The sequence below is a fragment of the Corvus hawaiiensis genome, chromosome 29 (genome assembly GCF_020740725.1).
Source record: "Corvus hawaiiensis isolate bCorHaw1 chromosome 29, bCorHaw1.pri.cur, whole genome shotgun sequence".
NCBI lineage: Eukaryota > Metazoa > Chordata > Aves > Passeriformes > Corvidae > Corvus > Corvus hawaiiensis.
The window spans coordinates 1,088,639-1,106,571 of NC_063241.1; the positions used below are offsets into that span (position 1 = coordinate 1,088,639).

Sequence of the window (17,933 nt, forward strand, 5' to 3'; positions counted from 1 at the left end):
GGAGGGAATGTCACGGATATAAAGATGGGGGATCACAAAGGAGTGACCCCAGGGATGTAGGGCCCTGAGGTGTGAGACAGTGGGGGTGCAGGGAGCTGGGATCACAGGGATTTGAGGCCCCTGGAATTGGGAACCCTGGGGAGCGCAAGGGTCCTGGAGAGGTGAGATCTTGGGGAACTGGGGTCACGGGGATGCCTGGCATCTGAATGTGGGGGACCCTAGAGATGGAGGGTTGGGGAGAGGCGGGATCTTGGGGTCACAGGCACCCTGGGACTGGAAGCCCATGGAAATGTGGATCCCAGGCTGCAGGATCCTGAGGAATTACTGTCACAGGGATGTGTGACACCTGGAGGGGGAGGTGGGTGGGCGTGGGAAGCTGGGGTCACGGGGATGTGTGACCCCAGGGCTGTGAAATCTGGGCCATCAGGGTGACCCGTGGGACACCAGGACACGAGGCCCCTGGACTTGGGGACCCCAGGCCTGGAGTGGGGCACTCAAGACACGAGACACACGGGCTGCTCCCCCCAGCTCCCCGCCCCCCCTTCAAACCGGCCCCGGTGCTTTCCCCGTTGCCGCCCGGGTGCCCGCGGGGCGGTCGCGACGGTACCGGCGCTGCTCCCCCCGCTCGGTGCCGGCTCCCCGCCGCCCCTCCCCGCCCGGTGCGCGGCCGGTCCCTCCCCGGTAGTGCGTCCCGCCCCGCCCCGCCCCGCCGCGGGCAGCACCGCCCCCGCCGCGCTCCCGCCGGTGCCCGGCGCCCGGTGTGCGGCATGGCCCCGGCGGTGCTCGCCGGTGTCTGCCTGGCCGCCACCCTCGCCATGTTCGCCACGGGCCTGTGAGCGATCGGCGGCGGCCCCGGGCGGGGGCGGGGGGACGGGGAACGCACCGGGACCGGCTCGGGGGTGCAGTGAGGGCCGGGGGCGCTGGGGGTGCAAGGAGGCAGACCCCAGGGCCGGTTTTGGGGTGCAGTGGGGCCCATGGGGGGGTGAGAGTGCAGTCAGGACACCAGGGCCGGTTTTGGGGTGCAGTGGGGCCCATGGGGGGGTGAGAGTGCAGTCAGGACACCAGGGCCGGTTTTGGGGTGCAGTGGGGCCCATGAGGGGGTGAGAGTGCAGTCAGGACACCAGGGCCGGTTTTGGGGTGCAGTGGGGCCTGGTGGGAGGGTTGGGGGTGCAATGGGGAGGGCACCAGGGCCAGTTTGGGGGTGCAGTGGGTGCCACAGGGGGGGTGCAATAGAGAGGGCACCAGGGCCAGTTTGGGGGTGCAGTAGGCCATGGATAGCTGGTGCAGAGGGACTGGGGGCGTGATGGGGATGGTACTGAGTCCAGTTTGGGGGGTGCAGAGGGAGGAGAGTGGAGGGGTGCAGTGCCTGCTGGCTGCAGGGACTGGAGCCCCCTCCACCCCAGCACTGCCAGGCACCCAGGAGGCCGCTGCCCCCCACTCTCCCCAGGTCTGACCTGCGCCAGATTTTGGCGACCAAGAGTGTGGAGAACATCCAGTTCCTGCCCTTCCTCACCACTGATGCCAAGTACAGCGGGGTCGGGCCTTAGGGAGGGGGGTCACATATATTCGAGGGGCAGGGGAGATCCTCAGGCTGCAGCCAAGTGCCTGTGCCATGTCCCTGCAGCAACCTGAGCTGGTTGGGCTACGGCTGCCTGAAGGGGGACGGGACACTGATCACGGTCAACGCCATCGGGGCAGCTCTGCAGACCCTCTACATCCTGGTGTATCTCTACTACAGCCCCGCCAAGGTGGGGCAGGGGCCTGGGGTGATGGGGAGGATGGGGGATCCTCATCCTGACATCCCCCTGCTGTCCCTCCCAGCGCTCCGTGCTGCTGCAGGTCCTGCTGCTCCTGGCTATGGTGGTCACTGGCTACAGCTACTTCACCATCCTGGTTGACACGGGGACGCGCCTGACACACCTGGGGCTCTTCTGCAGCATCTTCACCATCACCATGTACCTGTCACCACTGGCTGACCTGGTGTGTGGGGCTCGGCAGAGCTGGGGGTTGCCAGCCCAGGCCCTGCCTGACATTTGTTCCTGCAGGCCAAGGTTGTCCGGAGCAAGTCGACACGGTGCCTGTCCTTTCCCCTGACCGTCACCACCTTCGTGGCCTCCAGCAGCTGGACACTCTATGGCCTGCAGCTCCACGACCCCTACATCACAGTGGGTTGGGGTGGTGGAAAACCAAGGGGTGCCATCCCATCCCACTCTATCCCATCTCATCCCATCCCCATCCCATCTCATCCTGTCCCAAACCATCCTGCTCCATTGCATCCTACGCAGTCCCATCCCCATCCCATTCCACTCTTCTCCATCCCACCCCACTCTATCTCATCCCATCCCATCCTGCCCCATCCCATTCCCATCTCACCCCACTCCATCCCCATTCCACCCTATCCCTAAACCATCCCACCCCATCCCACTCTGCCCTATCCCATCCTATCCCATCCTATCCCATCCCCATCCTATTCCACTCTATCCCATCCCATTCCACCCTATCCCATCCCATTCCACCCCATTCCCCTCTCATGGCTCAGCTGAGCACTTGGCTTGGGGCCGGCTCTGTTCAGCACCGCCTGTGTCACCCAGCCAAGGGTGGCAAGGCTCAGCACGATGACTATTGATTTTAATTAATTAGCTGGGATGGGGCCAATAAACCTCCCCCGGCACTGCAGGGGGAGGGGTACATCCACTCTCCCCCCATGTCCTCCCACAGGTCCCCAACGTGCCAGGGATCGTCACCAGCCTCGTGCGGTTCTGGCTCTTCCGGCGGTACAGGCCAGAGCAGGACAAGCCCTACAGCTCCCTGCCCGCCTGAGAGGTCCCCTAAGGAGCACCCCAACTCTGGCCTGGGCTGGCCCCACCGCCGAGCCCCGGGTGCCGCCACTGTCCCCTTGGCCGCTCCCAGTGGGACACCAGGAAGGACCTCCTGCCTCCAGCCCTGCATCCTTCAGCAATGGCCGGGGAGCTCTCGGCGATGCCTTTGGGGTGCCGTAAGCCCCTCACATCCCAGGGTGGGAGGATAGTTTTCCATGCCCACGGCCCTGCCTGGCACCAGGATGGGGCTTCCAGGGGCTCAGGTGTCTCTTTTGTACGGATTCAAGTGCCTTTTAATAAATCAGAGACTTCCCAGTGCCTGGTTCTTGTACCTCCCTCCTGGTGCTGCTGCAGAGGATGGTACAGCTCTTGGCCCTACAGCTGCTTTGGGAGCTCCTTGTGGCCAACCAGGGGCTGCTTATGGCCATACAGGGGTTGCTTGTGGTGGGGGGCTCATCCTGACACCCCCTGGGCTCTGGCAAACCCTCACCAGGCATCAGCCCTGGTGTTGGGCAGAGGGCTGGGATGGGGCCACAAGGGAACCCCAGGGAAGACAGCGCTGCCAGGGTTCTGCTCTGACCCCCCTGAGCTACGGGACCACCCCTCACAGCGTGGGGGTAAAAGCCGGTGGAGCTGACAAGCAGCCACCATGCCAGGAACTGGGAATCGATGGGAATCCTTGCTAAACCCCCGTGGATCGAGCGGGCCTGGATCAAGCATCGATCCTACGTCGATTAACCAATTAACAGCGATCTGGAATGAAGATATCGGGCCGGTGCCTCGGTGGAGAGGCAGGAGGGGCCAAATCACACAGCAGACACCAGAGCCTCGTGGAAGGTGACCCCCACCCCGTGCAGGAAAACCCCAGGACCAAGGAGCCCACACTCCGGCCAGATGCCACCGTGGGATGAAGGATGCGGTGCCGGCGATGTCGGCAGGAGCTGTGGCTGTGCCTCAGCTGCTTGTGCACACCTCACACACAGCCTGGAAAAACCCATCCAGAGGGACGGGGCCGAGCCGAGCGTGGTGCCAAGGGAGGGAGGACGAGCTCCCAGCGTGCTCTGTCTTGCCCCTGTGGAGCTCTGGCTGCTCCCGGGACTCGGCCCAGTGGGGAGGAGCCCCCCGCTCCCCCCAGCAGTGGGAGCAGCTCCCAGCCTGGCCCCACAGCCTCGGGAAAGGGCAGCTTTCCCCACTGACACACCTTGGCTGCCGACCGGCTCGCTCCGGCTGCCCCGTGCCGGGAGCGGCTGTGACGTGGCCACTCGTGCCAGGCCGGAGGCAGCTCCCGGACGCTGCCATGCAGGGAGGAGCTGCCGCCAGGCTGCTGGCACATGGGCTGGGAGTAGCTCCTGATGGCCATGAGTAGAGGGCCTGGATTGCCCTGAGTAGCCCCTGGATGACCACAAGTAGCCCCTTGAAGGCCATGAATAGCCACGGAATGGCCATGAGTAGAGGCTCTGGATTGCCATGAGTATCCTGCACAGGGTCATGGGTAGCTCACAGATGGCTGTGAGTAGCCCCTAGGTGACGAGTAGTAGCCCCTGATGGTCCTGAGTAGCTCGCAGAGGGCTTTCAGTAGGCCCTGATGGCCACAAGTAGCCCCAGGATGGGGCTGGATGCCATGAGTAGCCTGCAGAGTCATGAGTAGCCCCTGCATGACCACAAGTAGCCACTGGATGGATATGTGTAGCCCCTTTGAATGATCATGAGGAGCTCTTGGTTGGCTGTGAGTAGCCTCTGATAACCCTGAGTAGCCCCTGATGACCCTGAGTAGCCCGCACAGGGCCGTCAGTAGCCCCGTCAGTGCACTGCTGTCCTTGTGCTGTGGTCCTGACCCCACCCAAGGCCCCACGTGGCCAAATCCAGGGCAATGTCATCCCCCAAGCATCCGTGTGCCAGCGAGTGCTGGAGCTTCCCACCCTGCTCCCACCAGCCTTTGCTGCTCAGGAAACAGCTAATTAGCTGCTCCTGCTAATTAACCCGATCCTCCCTCCCGCTCCCAACTGCTCCTTTCTGCAGAGGATACACAGCTGCTAATTAAAATCCCCAGCTCCTTTGGCTGGAGGAGCTGGCGGCTGCCAGGGCAGCACGTCCCGGCACATCGGGTCAGAGAGCAGGGATGGGGGTCCCCAGGAGCGGGGCCCCCCCCCGACAGAGCCCCTCAGCCCTCCCTCTTCCCCGTGAAGCCCAGTGTGGTGCTGTGGATGGGCAGAGGAGTCGGGGGAGCTCCCTCGAGCTGCCGGGGCAGGGGGGACACCACGCCACGATTTAAAGGCTGTGTCGCCCGCCTCCACCCTGCCAGTCCCTCTCCTCCTTCCCGGGAATCCGGCCAGCAGGATGGGATGAGCTCCTCCAGCTCCCACCTGCCGGGGATGTGAGCCGGGAATGTGCTTGGGCTCTGGGGCACGGCCTGGTACCCCGCATCCGACTCCAGAGCCAGGTTCCAGGGAGCTCAGGGAGGGAGAGGCAGGGCAAGACGGGGTGGGGGTTCCCTGCAGCCCCTCAGAGTGGTGGGAGAACTGGGCCTGCATGGAGACCCCACCCTTCACAGAGACCCTCCCCGAACCCCCACCTCACACCGGTGAGAGCTGAGCGATTTCCCGGGAGAGCCAAGTGATTCCCCCGGGGCGGCTTCCAGCAGCGCCCGAGGCTCTCAGTGCCCACAGCCCCCCGCGTCCCTGGAGGCCCCCGTGTCCGTGGAGCCCCTCGCTCCCGCCGTGTCCCGGGATCACAGAACAGCTACCGGCAGCTGCCGTCCCGGGGCTTTATTGGGGTCCGAGGCGCAGCCCCCGCCGCCGCAGGTCGGCCCGGGCCGCCCTGATGTGCTCCTGCAGCTCGGCGGCCGCCTCCTCGCAGTCGTTGAAGGTGGCCAGGCGGTAGCCCACGGTGGCCAGGGAGTAGCAGCCGAAGGCCACGAGCAAGTAGACGGGCAGCGGCAGCAGCGCCTGGCGGAGCGGGGCCGGCGGCTGCAGCCCCGGCGGGGCCAGAGCCAGCGCGGCCCAGGCCGAGCCCAGCAGGGCGAGTCCGCACAGCCACTGCCCCAGCTTGGTCATGGCGGCCTGAGGGGAGACGGGCTGTGAGACAGGAGCGGGGAGAGGGGGACCCATGAGAGGAGCAGAGGGGGAAAAGGGGAGAGAGGGGACGGGGGGAGAAAGCGGGGCGGGGGGGGAGGGGAAGAGAAGGAAGGAGGAGGGAAGCCCGGAGAGCGGAGCCGGGAAAGACGGGCCGCCCCGCGCCGGGCCCAGTCTCCCCGGGGCTCCTGACCGGAGCGCGGCCCCAAACCCCTCTGGGCCTGCACCGGCCGTACCGGCCGCACCCCTCCGAGCCCCCCCCCCTCAAAGACCCGGGCCCAGCCCCGCCCCCACCTGGCTTGGTCCCGCTCCCGGTCCTGGTCCCGCTCCCCGCTCGGCGCGGCGGTGACGTCACGGAAGCGCCGCGCGCGAGGGCTGCCGGGAGCTGTAGTTCCACAGGGGAGCGGCCGCGGGCGCCCCCTGGGGGCGGGGCACGGCACCACGGGGACCCCGCCGGGACCCCGGGTCCGGCCCCGCTCCCGGTGCCGCAGGAAGCGCCGGGCTTTGTCGGCCGCGGCCGGGGCCGCAGGAAGCATCTGGTTTCCTCCACGTCCGGCCGGAGGGGTGCCAGGGGCCTGGCGTGGGAGCGAGTCCCGTCCACCCTCCCACAGCTGCGGGGACCGTGCCGTTCCCACCCCCCCACCGGAGCAGCCTCGGTGCCCCCCCACACGGTGTCCTGTGGAGGGCACAGATGAGTCTGTGATCCCCTGCCAAACCCAGCAGCCTCGGCTGTGCCAGCGCAGCAGTCTGGTGGCAGCTGGGGCTGCAACCCGAGCCACTGGGACCCCCACAGCCCCCCTGCCCGCTCCAGAGTCTGCTCCAACCTGCCTGGCTCCCCTGGGATCTTCCTCCCCTGCAGGTCTGGGCAGACAAGATACCAGCAGCACATCTTGCCCCCCTTGGCCACCCCCAGCTTCCCTGGGCAACCCAGAACCTACCCCAGGCTCCAGGGCCACTCCCAGCCACACTGATGCACAGCAGGGGCAGGAACAGGGCCAGGAGCTGGCGAAGGGGACAAGAAGCTACAAAGAAATGGCTTTATTGGGCAGGGGGGAGTCCCGGATCGGCCACAGGGAGGGGGCTGCCCCAGGAAGGGGCATCGGGACATCAATTTCTCTTCCTGCCCTTCCCGACAGCCTTGGCAGGAGCAGCGACGGGTGCTGTGGACTGGTAGAGAGTGGAGGAGATCTTGTTGATGTAGTAGAGACCGACCATGGAGAAGATGAGGCTACGAGGGCAGAAGGAAAGAGGGTGCTCAGCTGCTGGGCACAGGAACACGCCAGGGTCATCCCAACACCTTCCCTGGGTCCCACTCCCCTGCCCTTCCTACACCAACACTTCCCCCTTGGATCCCACTCTCCCGTGTCCTTCCTGAACACCCTCCCTTGGCTCCCACTGTGCTGCCGTTCCTGCCAGCCCCCTGAGGGTCCCTGGCAGTCCTGGCCCTGCCCAGCATCCCGTCCCTCTCCCAGTGTCACCCGTGATCCCTCGGGGTCCCCTTGATCGCTCCCCACCCTCCAGGGCAGCTCTGGACATACCAGGTGGTCACACAGACCCGGTGGATGAGGCCAGAGGCGAACAGGGCCAGCAAGAGGCAGGTGAGGACTGTGGAGAACCAGGAGACACACGATGCTGCAGGGCTGCCCCCGGTGATGGGGGAGGCCGTGGCTGCAGCAGCAGCATCATTTCCCCCAGGCCCAGCAAAAGCTCCAGGGGAGCTGCCACAGTTCCAGGGCAGGGCTGGGACCGTCCAGTCCCACTGCTGGAGCACCCCCAGCCCTTCCACAGGCCTTTGGACACCGACGTGTTCCCGCTCCCCTCCTGAGCTCCCACAGCACTTACTCTCGGGGAATATCTTGGCCTGGAAGCCCTTCCCGAAGATGAGGTTCTCCAGGTTGTTGAAGGCCTGGTTGTGGGGTTAAGGGACAGAACGGGATCCTGCTGTCCTCTCATCTCCCATCCTCTCTGCTCCAGCCCCACTCCTGGCCTCTGGACCTGCTCCCGTCCCCCCACTCCCATCCCACGGCTCTGCTCCCAGCCTCTGGACCCACTCCCAGCCCCTGGCCCTGCTCCCCACCACCCCTTTGGTTCCGTTTCCAGTCCCCTGACACGGTGCTCTGGCCCCACTCCCCGCCAGCCCCGCTTCTGTCCCCCGGTCCCACTGCTGGTCCCCAGGGATGCAGTGAGGGAGCAGACGAAGAGCGCGGAGCCCAGCAGCCCGCCCTGGATCGTGAGCCACTCGGTGGAGGCGAGCTGCCGGCTGTACATCTGCATCCCGGCGAACAGCAGCAGCGACAGCAGCGACGACAGTGCCAGGGACGTGCCCGTGCCTACGGCTGCGCCCCGGGCCCGACTCAGCACCGGCACCAGGACCAGGACCGGGCCCGGGACCTGAGCCCAGCCTGCATCCATAGGGCCGTCCCGTGCTCCCCGCCCCCGCTACCCCCCTCATTCCCCCATTCCCCCATTCCACCAGCCCAGTTACCCCCCCACTCTCGTTAATGCCCGCCCCGTTACCCCCGTGCCCCCAATACCCCTCCACTCCCCTCGCCCCCGTCCCCCCCCTGCCCAGTTACCCCCCGCTCCCGTTACCCCCGTTACCCCCGTGCCCCCCTGCCCCGGTACCCCTCACTCCCCCCCTCCCCCCCTTTCCCGTTACCCCCGCTATCGCCCCTACCCCCGGTACCCCTCCCGCCTCGGTTACCCACCTGCCCCGTTACGCCGGCTCCCCCCATTACCCCCATTACCCCTCGTGCCCCCCTTGCCCCCGGGTACTCCCATTACCGCCCCTGTCCCCGTGCCCCCCCATTCCCCCCCGTTTCCCCGTTACCCCCCCCCCGTGCCCCCCTTTACCCATGGTGTCCCCAGCCCGTCCCGGTCCGCTCCCGGTGCCGCGGTTCCGCGCGCGCGCACTGCGGCCGCGCGCAGGGGGGACACGGCAGCAGCACCGGGCTGCGCCACTGCGCGTGCGCGCGCGGCCCCGCCCCTCCCTGCCCGCGCGGCGGCGCGCGCGCCCCCCGGCGGCCGGGAGTGGCACTGCAACGTCCCCCGCCGCACGGAGCGCCCTCTGGCGGCCGGGACAGGAACAGCGCGGGGACGGGACCCCCGCACCCGGCCCCGGCACCGACCGCGGGACCCCCCCCGGGAGCACCGCCGGTACCCGTGCCACGCTCATCCTGCCCGCAGCCCACCCCAGGCGCCTCTCCCCAAGCGTCGCCCGTCGGGAGATGCCCGCGTGTGCGGTGAGAGCATCTCCGCGCCGACCCCCGCCACCGGTGCCGCCCCTCCGGTGCCTCCACCGCCCCCCCGGTGCCGGCGGGGCGGGCGCCGCCGAGCATGCGCGCCGCCACCCCCCCGCCCTCCCCCCGGCTCCGCCGCTCCCTGCAACACACCGGGGCGATCGCGGCCGCCGCTGCTGCCGCTGCCGCCGCAGGCACGGGCGCGGGGAGCGGAGCCATGGCCGAGGGCGAGGACCTGCAGACCTTCACCTCCATCATGGACGCGCTCGTCCGCATCAGCGTGAGCGGCCGCGGTGGCGGCGGGGGGGCGGACAGGGGTCCTCCGGGACCGGGTCGCCGTGGCAACGCGGCGGGGACGGAGGGGGGAGGGCGATGCCCTTGAGGGGTGGGCGGGCAGCGGACCCGCACCCCGACTCACCGCAGCGACCTCCGGGGAGGGCCGTCATCGAGACCCCCCCACACCGAGCCACGGTCGAGCCGGGAGCACCGGGTGCAGAGGGGGCGGCCCCATCCCGGCCCCGATCTTGGTGCCCAGCCCGGTCCTGGCGCTGGTTCCAGTGCTGGGCCCAATCCGGGCTCTGCTGTGGGTCCAGCCCCAGTCCCCATCCCAGCCTCCATCTCCACCCTGGCCCCCATCTCCCTCTCCATCCCAGTTCCAATCCCAGCACCCATCCCAGTCCCCATCCCCATTCCAGCCCTGGGTCCCATCCTGGCACTGTTCCCAGTGCTGGACCTCATCCCCATCCCAGCCACCATTCCCATCCCAGCCCTGGGCCCCATCCTGGTGCTGATCCCAGTGGTGGCCGCCATCCCCATTCCACTGCCAGTCCTGATACTGGCCTGATCCTGGCCCTGCTCTGGGCCCAGCCCCAGTCCCATCCCCATCCCAGGCCTGAGTCCTGTCCGGGTTCTGATCCCGGTGCTGGTCCTGATTCTGACCATGCTGCTGGTCCCAGGCCTGATCCTGGCCTGATGCTGGCCCTGGCTCTCATCCTCGCCCCCAGCCGCAGTCCTGATACTGGTCCTGGCTCTGGTTCTGTTCCCAGGCCCGATCCTGACCCTGCTGTGATCCCAGCCTCAGCCCCCATCCCCATCCCTGTGCTGGTCCCAGTGCTGATCCTGATCCTGACCATGCTGCTGGTCCTGGTGCCAGTGCTGGCCCCAGTCCTGGTCGTGGTGTGGCCCCAGTTCCCATCCCCAGTCCAGCCCTGGGCTTCATCCTGGTGCTAGCCCTGGTGCTGTTCCTGATACTGCTCCCAGGCCTGATCCTGGCGCTGCTGCTGATCCCAGCTCCATTCCTCATCGCAGTGGCAGCCCTGATCCTCATCCTGGTGCTGGTCCTAGTGTTTGTCCTCATCCTGTCCCTCTTGCTGGTCCCAGGCCTCATCATTGTCCTGATGATGGTCCCAGTCCTTGTCTCCATCCCAGCCTGGGTCCCAGTACTGGTCGTGGTCCTGATACTGATCCCGGCCCTGGTGCTGGTCCCAGCCTGATCCCGGTCCTGATGCCGATCCCAGGCCCTGATCCCAGTCCTGATGCTGATCCTGGTCCTCGTGCTGGTCCCAGCCCTGATGCTGATCTTGGCCCTGGTGCTGGTCCTGGCCCTGGTGCTGGTCCCATCTGGTCTCGGCCCTGTTCTGCCGCCGGCGGGTGACACTCCCGCTCTCTCCGCAGACCAGCATGAAGAACATGGAGCGGGAGCTGGTGTGCCCGGTGTGCAAGGAGATGTACAAGCAGCCTCTGGCACTGCCTTGTACCCACAACGTGTGCCACGTGTGTGCCAGCGAGGTGCTACTGCAGCACGGCCACCTGTGCTGCGACCCCACCTCCGAGCCCACCTCGCCTGCAGCCACCCCGTCCACCCGCAGCCCCCGCCTGGGCCGCCGGGCTGTCCCCAAACCCGACCGGCTCGACCGCCTCCTTAAGTCAGGTGGGGCTGGAGAGGACAGCAGGAGGGACAGGGGCAACAGAGGGGATGGGGATGGCTGGAGACGACAGGGGTGGCTGAGGGGATGGGGACAGGGATGGCTGGAGGGGTTGGGGACAGCTGGAGGGGGTGGGGATGGCTGGAGGGGACCGAGATGGCTGAAGGAGAGGAGGATGGCTGGAGGGGACCGGGATGGATGGTTGGAGGGGATAGAAATGGTTGGGGGAGATGGGGACAGCAGAAGGGACAAGAATGGCTGGAGAGGACAGGGGTGGCTGGAGCGGATGAGGACAGAGATGGCTGGAGGGAACAGGATGGAGGGAGGGGAGGGAGATGGCTGGAGGGGATGGCAGAGGGAATAGGAACAGCAGAGGGGATGAGGATGGCTGGAGAGGATGGGGACAGGGATAACTGGAGGGGTTGGGAACAGGGGCAGCTGGAAGGGATGGAGATGGGGATGGGGACAGCACATCAGGAGGGCTGAGGGACTCTGGCCTCGTGCCCTGCTGACCCCCTCCCTGCCTCCCTCCCACAGGCTTTGGCACCTACCCAGGGCGCAAGCGGGGTGCTGTGCACCCCCAGACCGTCAGCTTCCCGTGCCCCGCCTGCCAGCGGGACGTGGACCTGGGCGAGCGGGGCCTGGGCAGCCTCTTCCGCAACCTGACGCTGGAGCGGGTGGTGGAGCGGTACCGGCAGACCATCAACATCAGCGCGGCCATCATGTGCCAGTTCTGCAAGCCCCCGCAGCTGGAGGCCACCAAGGGCTGCACGGAGTGCAAGTCCAGCTTCTGCAATGAGTGCTTCAAGCTCTACCACCCCTGGGGCACCCAGAAAGCCCAGCACGAGCCCACGCCCCCCACCCTCACCTTCCGCCCCAAGGTACAGCCTCCCTGTGGGTCCTCCTGCCCCGATGGGGGATTAAGGCTGAGAGAATGGGGTTTGTTCAGCCTGGAGAGGAGAAGCTTTGGGGTTACCAGATTGTGGCCTTCTAGTATCTGAAGGGAACTTTTGGAAAGGTGGGGCCAGAATATTTACAAGGGCCTGGAATGACAGGACAAAGGGCAGTGAGTTCAAACTGAAAGAGTAAGTTTAGGTTAGATATTAGGCAAAAATTCTTATAGTGAGGGTGGTGTGGCACTGGAACAAGTTGCCCGTGGAAGTTGTGAATGCCCCATCCCTGGAAGTGTTCAAGGCCAGGGTGGGGCTCTGAGCAATGGGGTCGAGTTGAGGATGTCCCTGCTCATGTCAGGCGGGTTGGAACAAGATGATCTTCAAGGTCCCCTTCCACCCCAAACCATTCCATGATTCTAAGATTTGGGGGTGCAGGGGTGGGACTCTGCAGGGCTGGAGCAGGGTGCAGAACCCCGCTGAGCCCCGCTGTGCCCGCGCAGGGGCTGATGTGCCCGGAGCACAAGGAGGAGGTGACTCACTACTGCAAGACCTGCCAGCGGCTGGTGTGCCAGCTCTGCCGTGTGCGCCGCACCCACACCAGCCACAAGATCACCCCGGTGCTCAGCGCCTACCAAGCCCTCAGGGTAAGGGCTGCTGGGGCCGGGCTGGGGCCCTGGGGGGAATTGGGGGCACCACAGAGCCCCGGTGCAGATGGGGGGTGTGGGGCGGGGTCTGCCGGCACCACGTCTCATCACCTTCCTGCAGGAGAAGCTGACGAAGAGCCTCGCCTACATCCTGAGCAGCCAGGACACGGTGCAGACCCAGATTGCCGAGCTGGAGGAGACAGTGAAGCACACGGAGGTAGGGGCAGAGGGCGCCCGTCTGTCCCTGAGCTGTCCCTAGGTGGCACAGCCAGCCCAGTCCCCTCTGGTCCCAGGACATGCCACACACTGACCCTGCCACGTCTGTGCCCGGCAGGTGAACGGCTCACAGGCCAAGGAAGAGGTGTCACAGCTGATCCAGGGGCTCTGTGCCATGCTGGAGGAGAAGCGGGCCACCCTGCTGCAGGCCATCGAGGAGTGCCAGCAGGAGCGGCTGGCCAGCCTGCACGGCCAGATCCGGGAGCACCAGGCCATGCTGGAGAACTCGGGCATGGTGGGCTATGCTCAGGAGGTGCTGAAGGAGACTGACCACCCCTGCTTTGTCCAGGCTGCCAAGCAGCTGCACAACAGGTGCTGGGCTGCGGGCACGGGGCTGTTGGGGGGGGTCAGGGCCCTCTGGTGCCCGAAGCGTCCCCGTGACATCCCCTCTCTCCTGCGCTGCAGGATCCTCAGGGCCACCGATTCGCTGCAGAGCTTCCGTCCTGCAGCCAACGCCTCCTTCAGCCACTTCCAGCTGGATGTCAGCAGGGAGCTGAAGCTGCTCACCGACCTGGCCTTCATCCGAGGTAAAGGCAGCGGCACCCGGGCACCGGCTGTGCCCCGTGCCGAGGCGCAGCCCCCGCGGGCAGAGCGGGTCCCTCCCCGCCTCGGAGCTCCAGCTCAGCCGCGGCTGCCCAGGGCCGCGCTCGGGCAGGCGCTCGCGGATCTGCCGGTGCCCCCTCCCCGTCAGGGACAGCCCCCGCCCCAGCAGCCCCCAGAGATATCCCTGCCCTGCCCTGTGCCAGGGCATCCGGGCCAGGGGCAGACAGGCAGGGCCGTGGTGCCAGGTGAGGGCAGCAGGAGTGCCGGAGGGTGAGTACGGAGCTGCCCCACTGCCGGGCAGGCGCTTCCCGCAGGGCAGGAGCCGCGGGGCCCTGCCGGACCCGCTGGCGACACGTTTCAGACCTGCTTCTACCTCTCTTTGTTTATAGGCTGCGGCCGCTGCCGAGGCGTCACCGAAGTAACTGAGGCAAGTCACACCCCTGCCCCAGAGCCGCCCCGCTCTCTCTTCCCATCCCTCCATCCCTCCATCCCGCTCCCACCCCGGCCCCGCTCCGCCGCCATCCTCCATCCCCGTCCTGCCCGCCGGCGCTGGCAGCCGGTGGCTCTGCCTCCTCCATCTGCCGCCGCTCCTCCTGCCCTCCCACCCCCTCGCACTCCATTTCCGTCCCCATCCTCGCCCCATTTCCATCCTCCTCTCACCCCATTTCCATCCCACTCCTTGCTCCATTTCCATCCCCTTCCTTGCCCCATTTCTGCCCCCCTCTCACCCCATTTCCGTACCCTCTCGCCCTCTTTCTATCCCCTTCCTCACTCCATTTCTGTTCCACTGTCACCCCACTTCTGTCCATATCCTCACCCACTTCTGCCCCATTCATCACCCCATTTTCTCCCCCCTCCTCATCCCATTTCCACTCTCTCTTGCCCCATTTCAACCCCATCCTTGCCCTATTTCCACTTCCTTCTCACCCCATTTCCATTCCCCCGCTTTCCATTTCCGTCCCAGTCTCACCCCATTTCTCACTCCATTTTCATTCTCTCCTTGCTCCATTTCCACCCCTCTCCTTGTTCGATTTTCTTCTCTCTCATCCCATTTCCATCCCCTTCCTTGCCCCATATCTGTTCCCCCTTCACCCCATTTATGTCCACATTCTTGCCCCATTTATGTTCTTCTCTGCACCCCATTTCTGTCCCACTGTCACCCTATTTCCATCCTCTTCCTCACTCCATTTCCACTCCTCTCCTTGTCCCATTTCTTTCCCCCTTTGCCCTGTTCCCATCTGCCTCCTTGCCCCATTTCTGTCCCTTCCTGCATCCCATTCCCACTTTGTCCTTGCCCCATTGTTGCCCCATTTCCATTCTCCCTCTTTCTGTATTTCCATCCTACTCTCACCCCATTTCTGTCCTCTTCCTCTCCCCATTTCCATCCCTCTCCTTGCCCCTTTTCTACCTCCCTCCTCATCCTGTTTCCTTTCTCTTCCTTGCCCCATTCCCATCTTTCCCTTACCCTTCTCCCACCCGCCATCCCCTCATCTCTCCTTCCCACCCTGCCTCTGTTCCTGCCAGTACCTTCTACCACCCTCCATCCCCATCTCCTCCTCCTCCTCCTCTTCCGCTGCCTCCACTCTCTCTTTCTCTCTCTCTCTCTCCTCCCTCCCGACTTGCACTCAGCCTGTCTGGTCCCTGGAGCCCCACAGCAGCAGCTCCTCTGTCCCCCTGACTCTCGCTCTCCTCCGGTGCCGACACACGGTCTCCGCAGTCAGACCCCTCTAGACTCTGCTGGTTGTGCGTCCGTCAGTCCGTCCGGAATCCCGGAATGCCCCCTCCCTGCGTCCGGCCGCCTCCCTGCCTGCGGGGCAGGGGATGCTGCCTGATGCCCGCCGCTGCCTCTCCCCGCAGCGCCCGAGGCCCCCGTCATCGACACGCAGCGCACCTACACCTACGACCAGATCTTCCTGTGCTGGCGGCTGCCGCAGCACTCGCCGCCCGCCTGGCACTACACGGTGGAGTTCCGCAAGACCGACACCAAGGCCAAGGGGCTGAAGCTGTGGCAGCGGCGGGAGGAGGTGCGGGGCACCTGCGCCCTCGTCGAGTACCTGGACACTGACAGCGTCTACGTGCTCCGGGTGAAGGGCTACAACAAGGCGGGCTTCGGGGACTACAGTGAGGACATCTACCTGCACACGCCACCCGCCCCGGGTGAGAGGGGATGCGGGCTTGGGTCACCCCAGAGTGCCCCGCTGTGCTGTTCTGCTCACCCTCCTCTTCCTCTCCTCCCCACAGTCCTCAACTTCTTCCTGGACAACCGCTGGGGCTTCAACCGGGACCGGCTGGCCATCAGCAAGGACCAGCGCGCGGTGCGCAGCGTCCCCGGCATCCCCATGCTCTTCGCGGCCGAGCGCCTGATGACCAGCTGCCACCTGTCCATCGACCTGGTCATCGGCGACGTGGCCATCACCCAGGGCAAGAGCTACTGGGCCTGCTGCGTGGACCCCAGCTCCTACCTGGTGAAGGTGGGCGTGGGGCTGGAGAGCAAACTGCAGGAGTGGTTCCAGGTGCCACAGGACGTGGTGAGCCCCAGGTGAGCGGGGTGGTTTGGGGGTGCAGGGTGTCCTCTGCCTGTTCCTGCCTCCCCAGTGGGCACTGGGGTGTGAGGGGAGCTCCAGCCTGTCCCGTGGGTGTTGGCACCAGGACTCACCTGTCCCCCCTCCGCAGGTATGACCCCGACAGTGGCCACGACAGTGGGGCAGAGGACACAACAGTGGAGGCACCTCCTCCCTACGCCTTCCTCACCATCGGCATGGGCAAGATCCTGCTGTCACACGGCTCAGCCCTCACGTCCCGCGACCCCAACGGCTGCACCGTGCCCTTGCCCCCGCGCATCGGCATCTGCCTGGACTACGAGCAGGGCAAGGTGAGCTTCTACGACGCCGTCTCCTTCCGTGAGCTCTGGGAGTGCGGCGTGGACTGCTCGGGGCCCGTCTGCCCTGCCTTCTGCTTCATCGGAGGGGGGGCCCTGCACCTCCAGGAGCTGGTGGCCAACAAGCAGGAGCGGAAAGTGACCATCGGGAACTTCGCCAAGCTGGACTGATCCGTGCCCACGCTCCCCGCACGCTGCCGGCTCTGCCTCCCGGGCACCCCGCGAGTGCCAGGGCCTGGGGGGACACAAGTGGGCAGGGAGCAGAGCATAGAAGGGGTGGCCCCGGCCCTGCCACCACTGGGGACAGGCCAGGTGTTTGTTTTGTGGGATGGGGGGGACGGGGACAGCTTTGCCGTCCCCTCCTCACCCTGTCCGCCTGCCCCTAGCTCCAGCTCAGCCCGAGGCTGCTCTGGGCTGGGGCTGTGGGCAGGGCTGGCAGAGGGTGAGCCCTAGAGATGGGTCAGGGAGGGGGACGGGGCTGCGCAGGGAGGGGGGTGGAAAGTGACAGTGGGGTGACAGTGGAGGGGAGAGACTGGGTGCTGGTTGGGGTGGGGGAGGCAGCTGGGGCGGGGGAGAGGGCGGGGGGAGGCTGGGCTGGAACAAGGTGTGAAGATGTTTTGTAAAATGGCTCGTTTTCAATGTGGATCATCTGGCTGCAGCCAGGCACCACCCCTGGGCACAGCCACCATGGGGTCCCTCCCGTGGGCTGCTGGGCACCTCAGTGCCCCCTGCTCTGCCCTGTCCTTGGGCAGCAACGTGCCTGGCCAGCCCTGCCCGTGCCCCGCCTGCACGTGCTCTGAGGGCCACGCTTGGCTCCCGTTACACCGCTCGGTGCCAAACTGCACCCAGCCGGGGGGGGCTGGGGCTGCGGGGTCCGGATCCGACCCGCCGGGGAGCCCCAGTGCTGCGGGGGCTGTGCCGGCAGTCCCACGCCGGGATCCGTCCGAGCTGCTGTCATTTCTCCTGGGTTCTGTTACAACAAACGCTGTATTTTCATGGTTTCCTACAATAAACTGCGATGCCAGACTCCTCCGGAGCCTCCCTGCCACAGGGGGGCCGTGGGGCCGGGCTGTCCATGGGGCCAGACTAGGCATGGGGTCAGGGTGCCAAGGGAGCAGGGGTCTTGGGGCTGGATTGGCTGTGGGGTCACAGGACTGTGGGGCTGGGCTGGCCATGGGGCTGTGAGATCAGGCTGTCCAGGGGACCAGGGGGCCGTGGGGCCGGGCTGCCCTTTGGGCCGTGGCCAGCAGGCACCAACCCTGCCCAGCCCGGGCAGTGCTGACGTGTCAGGTCCTACCCGTGCTCTGCCCGGCCACGTGGTCACTGCCACCCCATCACAGGGTGTCAGGGGGCTGCTGGACCGGCCATCTCCCCGCTGGGCCTAGAGCAAACTCCTGCCGCATTACTGGGGAGTCCCAAGGGTGGCCAGCCCAGCCAGGGGAGCTGCTGGGTGCTGAGGCATCTTCTCTGAGTGGGTATTGGAGCTGGACCCCCCACCCAGGTGCTCTGCGTGGCAGGTGGAGGGGCTGCAAGTGGGGCAGGGCCCTGCCTGGGTGGGTGCCAGTCCCTGGAGATCCCGGCCCCCAAGCTGGAAAGGGAGGGGGCCATGGGGCTGAGCTCTCTGCCAACAGGCAGCTTTTTGTAG

At 66.3% G+C, this 17,933-nt stretch overlaps 4 protein-coding genes across 4 annotated transcripts; 2 read left to right on the top strand and 2 right to left on the bottom strand.

The window, feature by feature from the left end:
* The first annotated feature begins 717 nt into the window (after positions 1-717).
* Positions 718-3,137, top strand: SLC50A1 (solute carrier family 50 member 1). Its single transcript, XM_048289070.1, has 6 exons — positions 718-832; positions 1,448-1,525; positions 1,625-1,748; positions 1,822-1,980; positions 2,046-2,165; positions 2,719-3,137. The coding sequence occupies exons 1-6, from the start codon at positions 768-770 to the stop codon at positions 2,818-2,820; spliced, it is 648 nt and encodes a 215-aa protein (XP_048145027.1). The 5' UTR covers positions 718-767; the 3' UTR covers positions 2,821-3,137.
* Positions 3,138-5,569: 2,432 nt separating this feature from the next.
* Positions 5,570-6,280, bottom strand: DPM3 (dolichyl-phosphate mannosyltransferase subunit 3, regulatory). The gene is made up of 2 exons (XM_048289071.1): positions 6,185-6,280; positions 5,570-5,878 (listed from the first exon to the last, which is right to left on the bottom strand). The coding sequence occupies exon 2, from the start codon at positions 5,870-5,872 to the stop codon at positions 5,585-5,587; it is 288 nt and encodes a 95-aa protein (XP_048145028.1). The 5' UTR covers positions 5,873-5,878; positions 6,185-6,280; the 3' UTR covers positions 5,570-5,584.
* A 633-nt stretch (positions 6,281-6,913) lies between these two features.
* Positions 6,914-8,850, bottom strand: KRTCAP2 (keratinocyte associated protein 2). Its single transcript, XM_048288608.1, has 5 exons — positions 8,744-8,850; positions 8,072-8,226; positions 7,733-7,796; positions 7,429-7,495; positions 6,914-7,118 (listed from the first exon to the last, which is right to left on the bottom strand). Exons 1-5 carry the CDS (start codon positions 8,745-8,747, stop codon positions 6,998-7,000), a joined length of 411 nt encoding a protein of 136 aa, XP_048144565.1. The 5' UTR covers positions 8,748-8,850; the 3' UTR covers positions 6,914-6,997.
* A 405-nt stretch (positions 8,851-9,255) lies between these two features.
* TRIM46 (tripartite motif containing 46) lies at positions 9,256-16,770 on the top strand. The gene is made up of 10 exons (XM_048288501.1): positions 9,256-9,409; positions 10,804-11,059; positions 11,592-11,935; positions 12,448-12,591; positions 12,713-12,808; positions 12,926-13,179; positions 13,273-13,394; positions 15,268-15,567; positions 15,652-15,949; positions 16,084-16,770. Exons 1-10 carry the CDS (start codon positions 9,347-9,349, stop codon positions 16,457-16,459), a joined length of 2,253 nt encoding a protein of 750 aa, XP_048144458.1. The 5' UTR covers positions 9,256-9,346; the 3' UTR covers positions 16,460-16,770.
* The last annotated feature ends 1,163 nt before the right edge of the window (positions 16,771-17,933 follow it).

Bases quoted from the DNA above. Each gene is read 5' to 3' on its own strand.
- SLC50A1 (XM_048289070.1), top strand. From the start codon at position 768: ATGGCCCCGGCGGTGCTCGCCGGTGTCTGCCTGGCCGCCACCCTCGCC. The intron at 1,981-2,045 runs GTGTGTGGGGCT...TTGTTCCTGCAG, and splicing joins TGTCACCACTGGCTGACCTG to GCCAAGGTTGTCCGGAGCAA. The intron at 2,166-2,718 runs GTGGGTTGGGGT...GTCCTCCCACAG, and splicing joins TCCACGACCCCTACATCACA to GTCCCCAACGTGCCAGGGAT.
- DPM3 (XM_048289071.1), bottom strand. From the start codon at position 5,872: ATGACCAAGCTGGGGCAGTGGCTGTGCGGACTCGCCCTGCTGGGCTCG.
- KRTCAP2 (XM_048288608.1), bottom strand. The intron at 7,496-7,732 runs GTAAGTGCTGTG...GGTTCTCCACAG, and splicing joins GGCCAAGATATTCCCCGAGA to TCCTCACCTGCCTCTTGCTG. The intron at 7,119-7,428 runs GTATGTCCAGAG...CTGCCCTCGTAG, and splicing joins CGGGTCTGTGTGACCACCTG to CCTCATCTTCTCCATGGTCG.
- TRIM46 (XM_048288501.1), top strand. From the start codon at position 9,347: ATGGCCGAGGGCGAGGACCTGCAGACCTTCACCTCCATCATGGACGCG. The intron at 13,180-13,272 runs GTGCTGGGCTGC...CCTGCGCTGCAG, and splicing joins GCCAAGCAGCTGCACAACAG to GATCCTCAGGGCCACCGATT. The intron at 13,395-15,267 runs GTAAAGGCAGCG...CTCTCCCCGCAG, and splicing joins CGACCTGGCCTTCATCCGAG to CGCCCGAGGCCCCCGTCATC.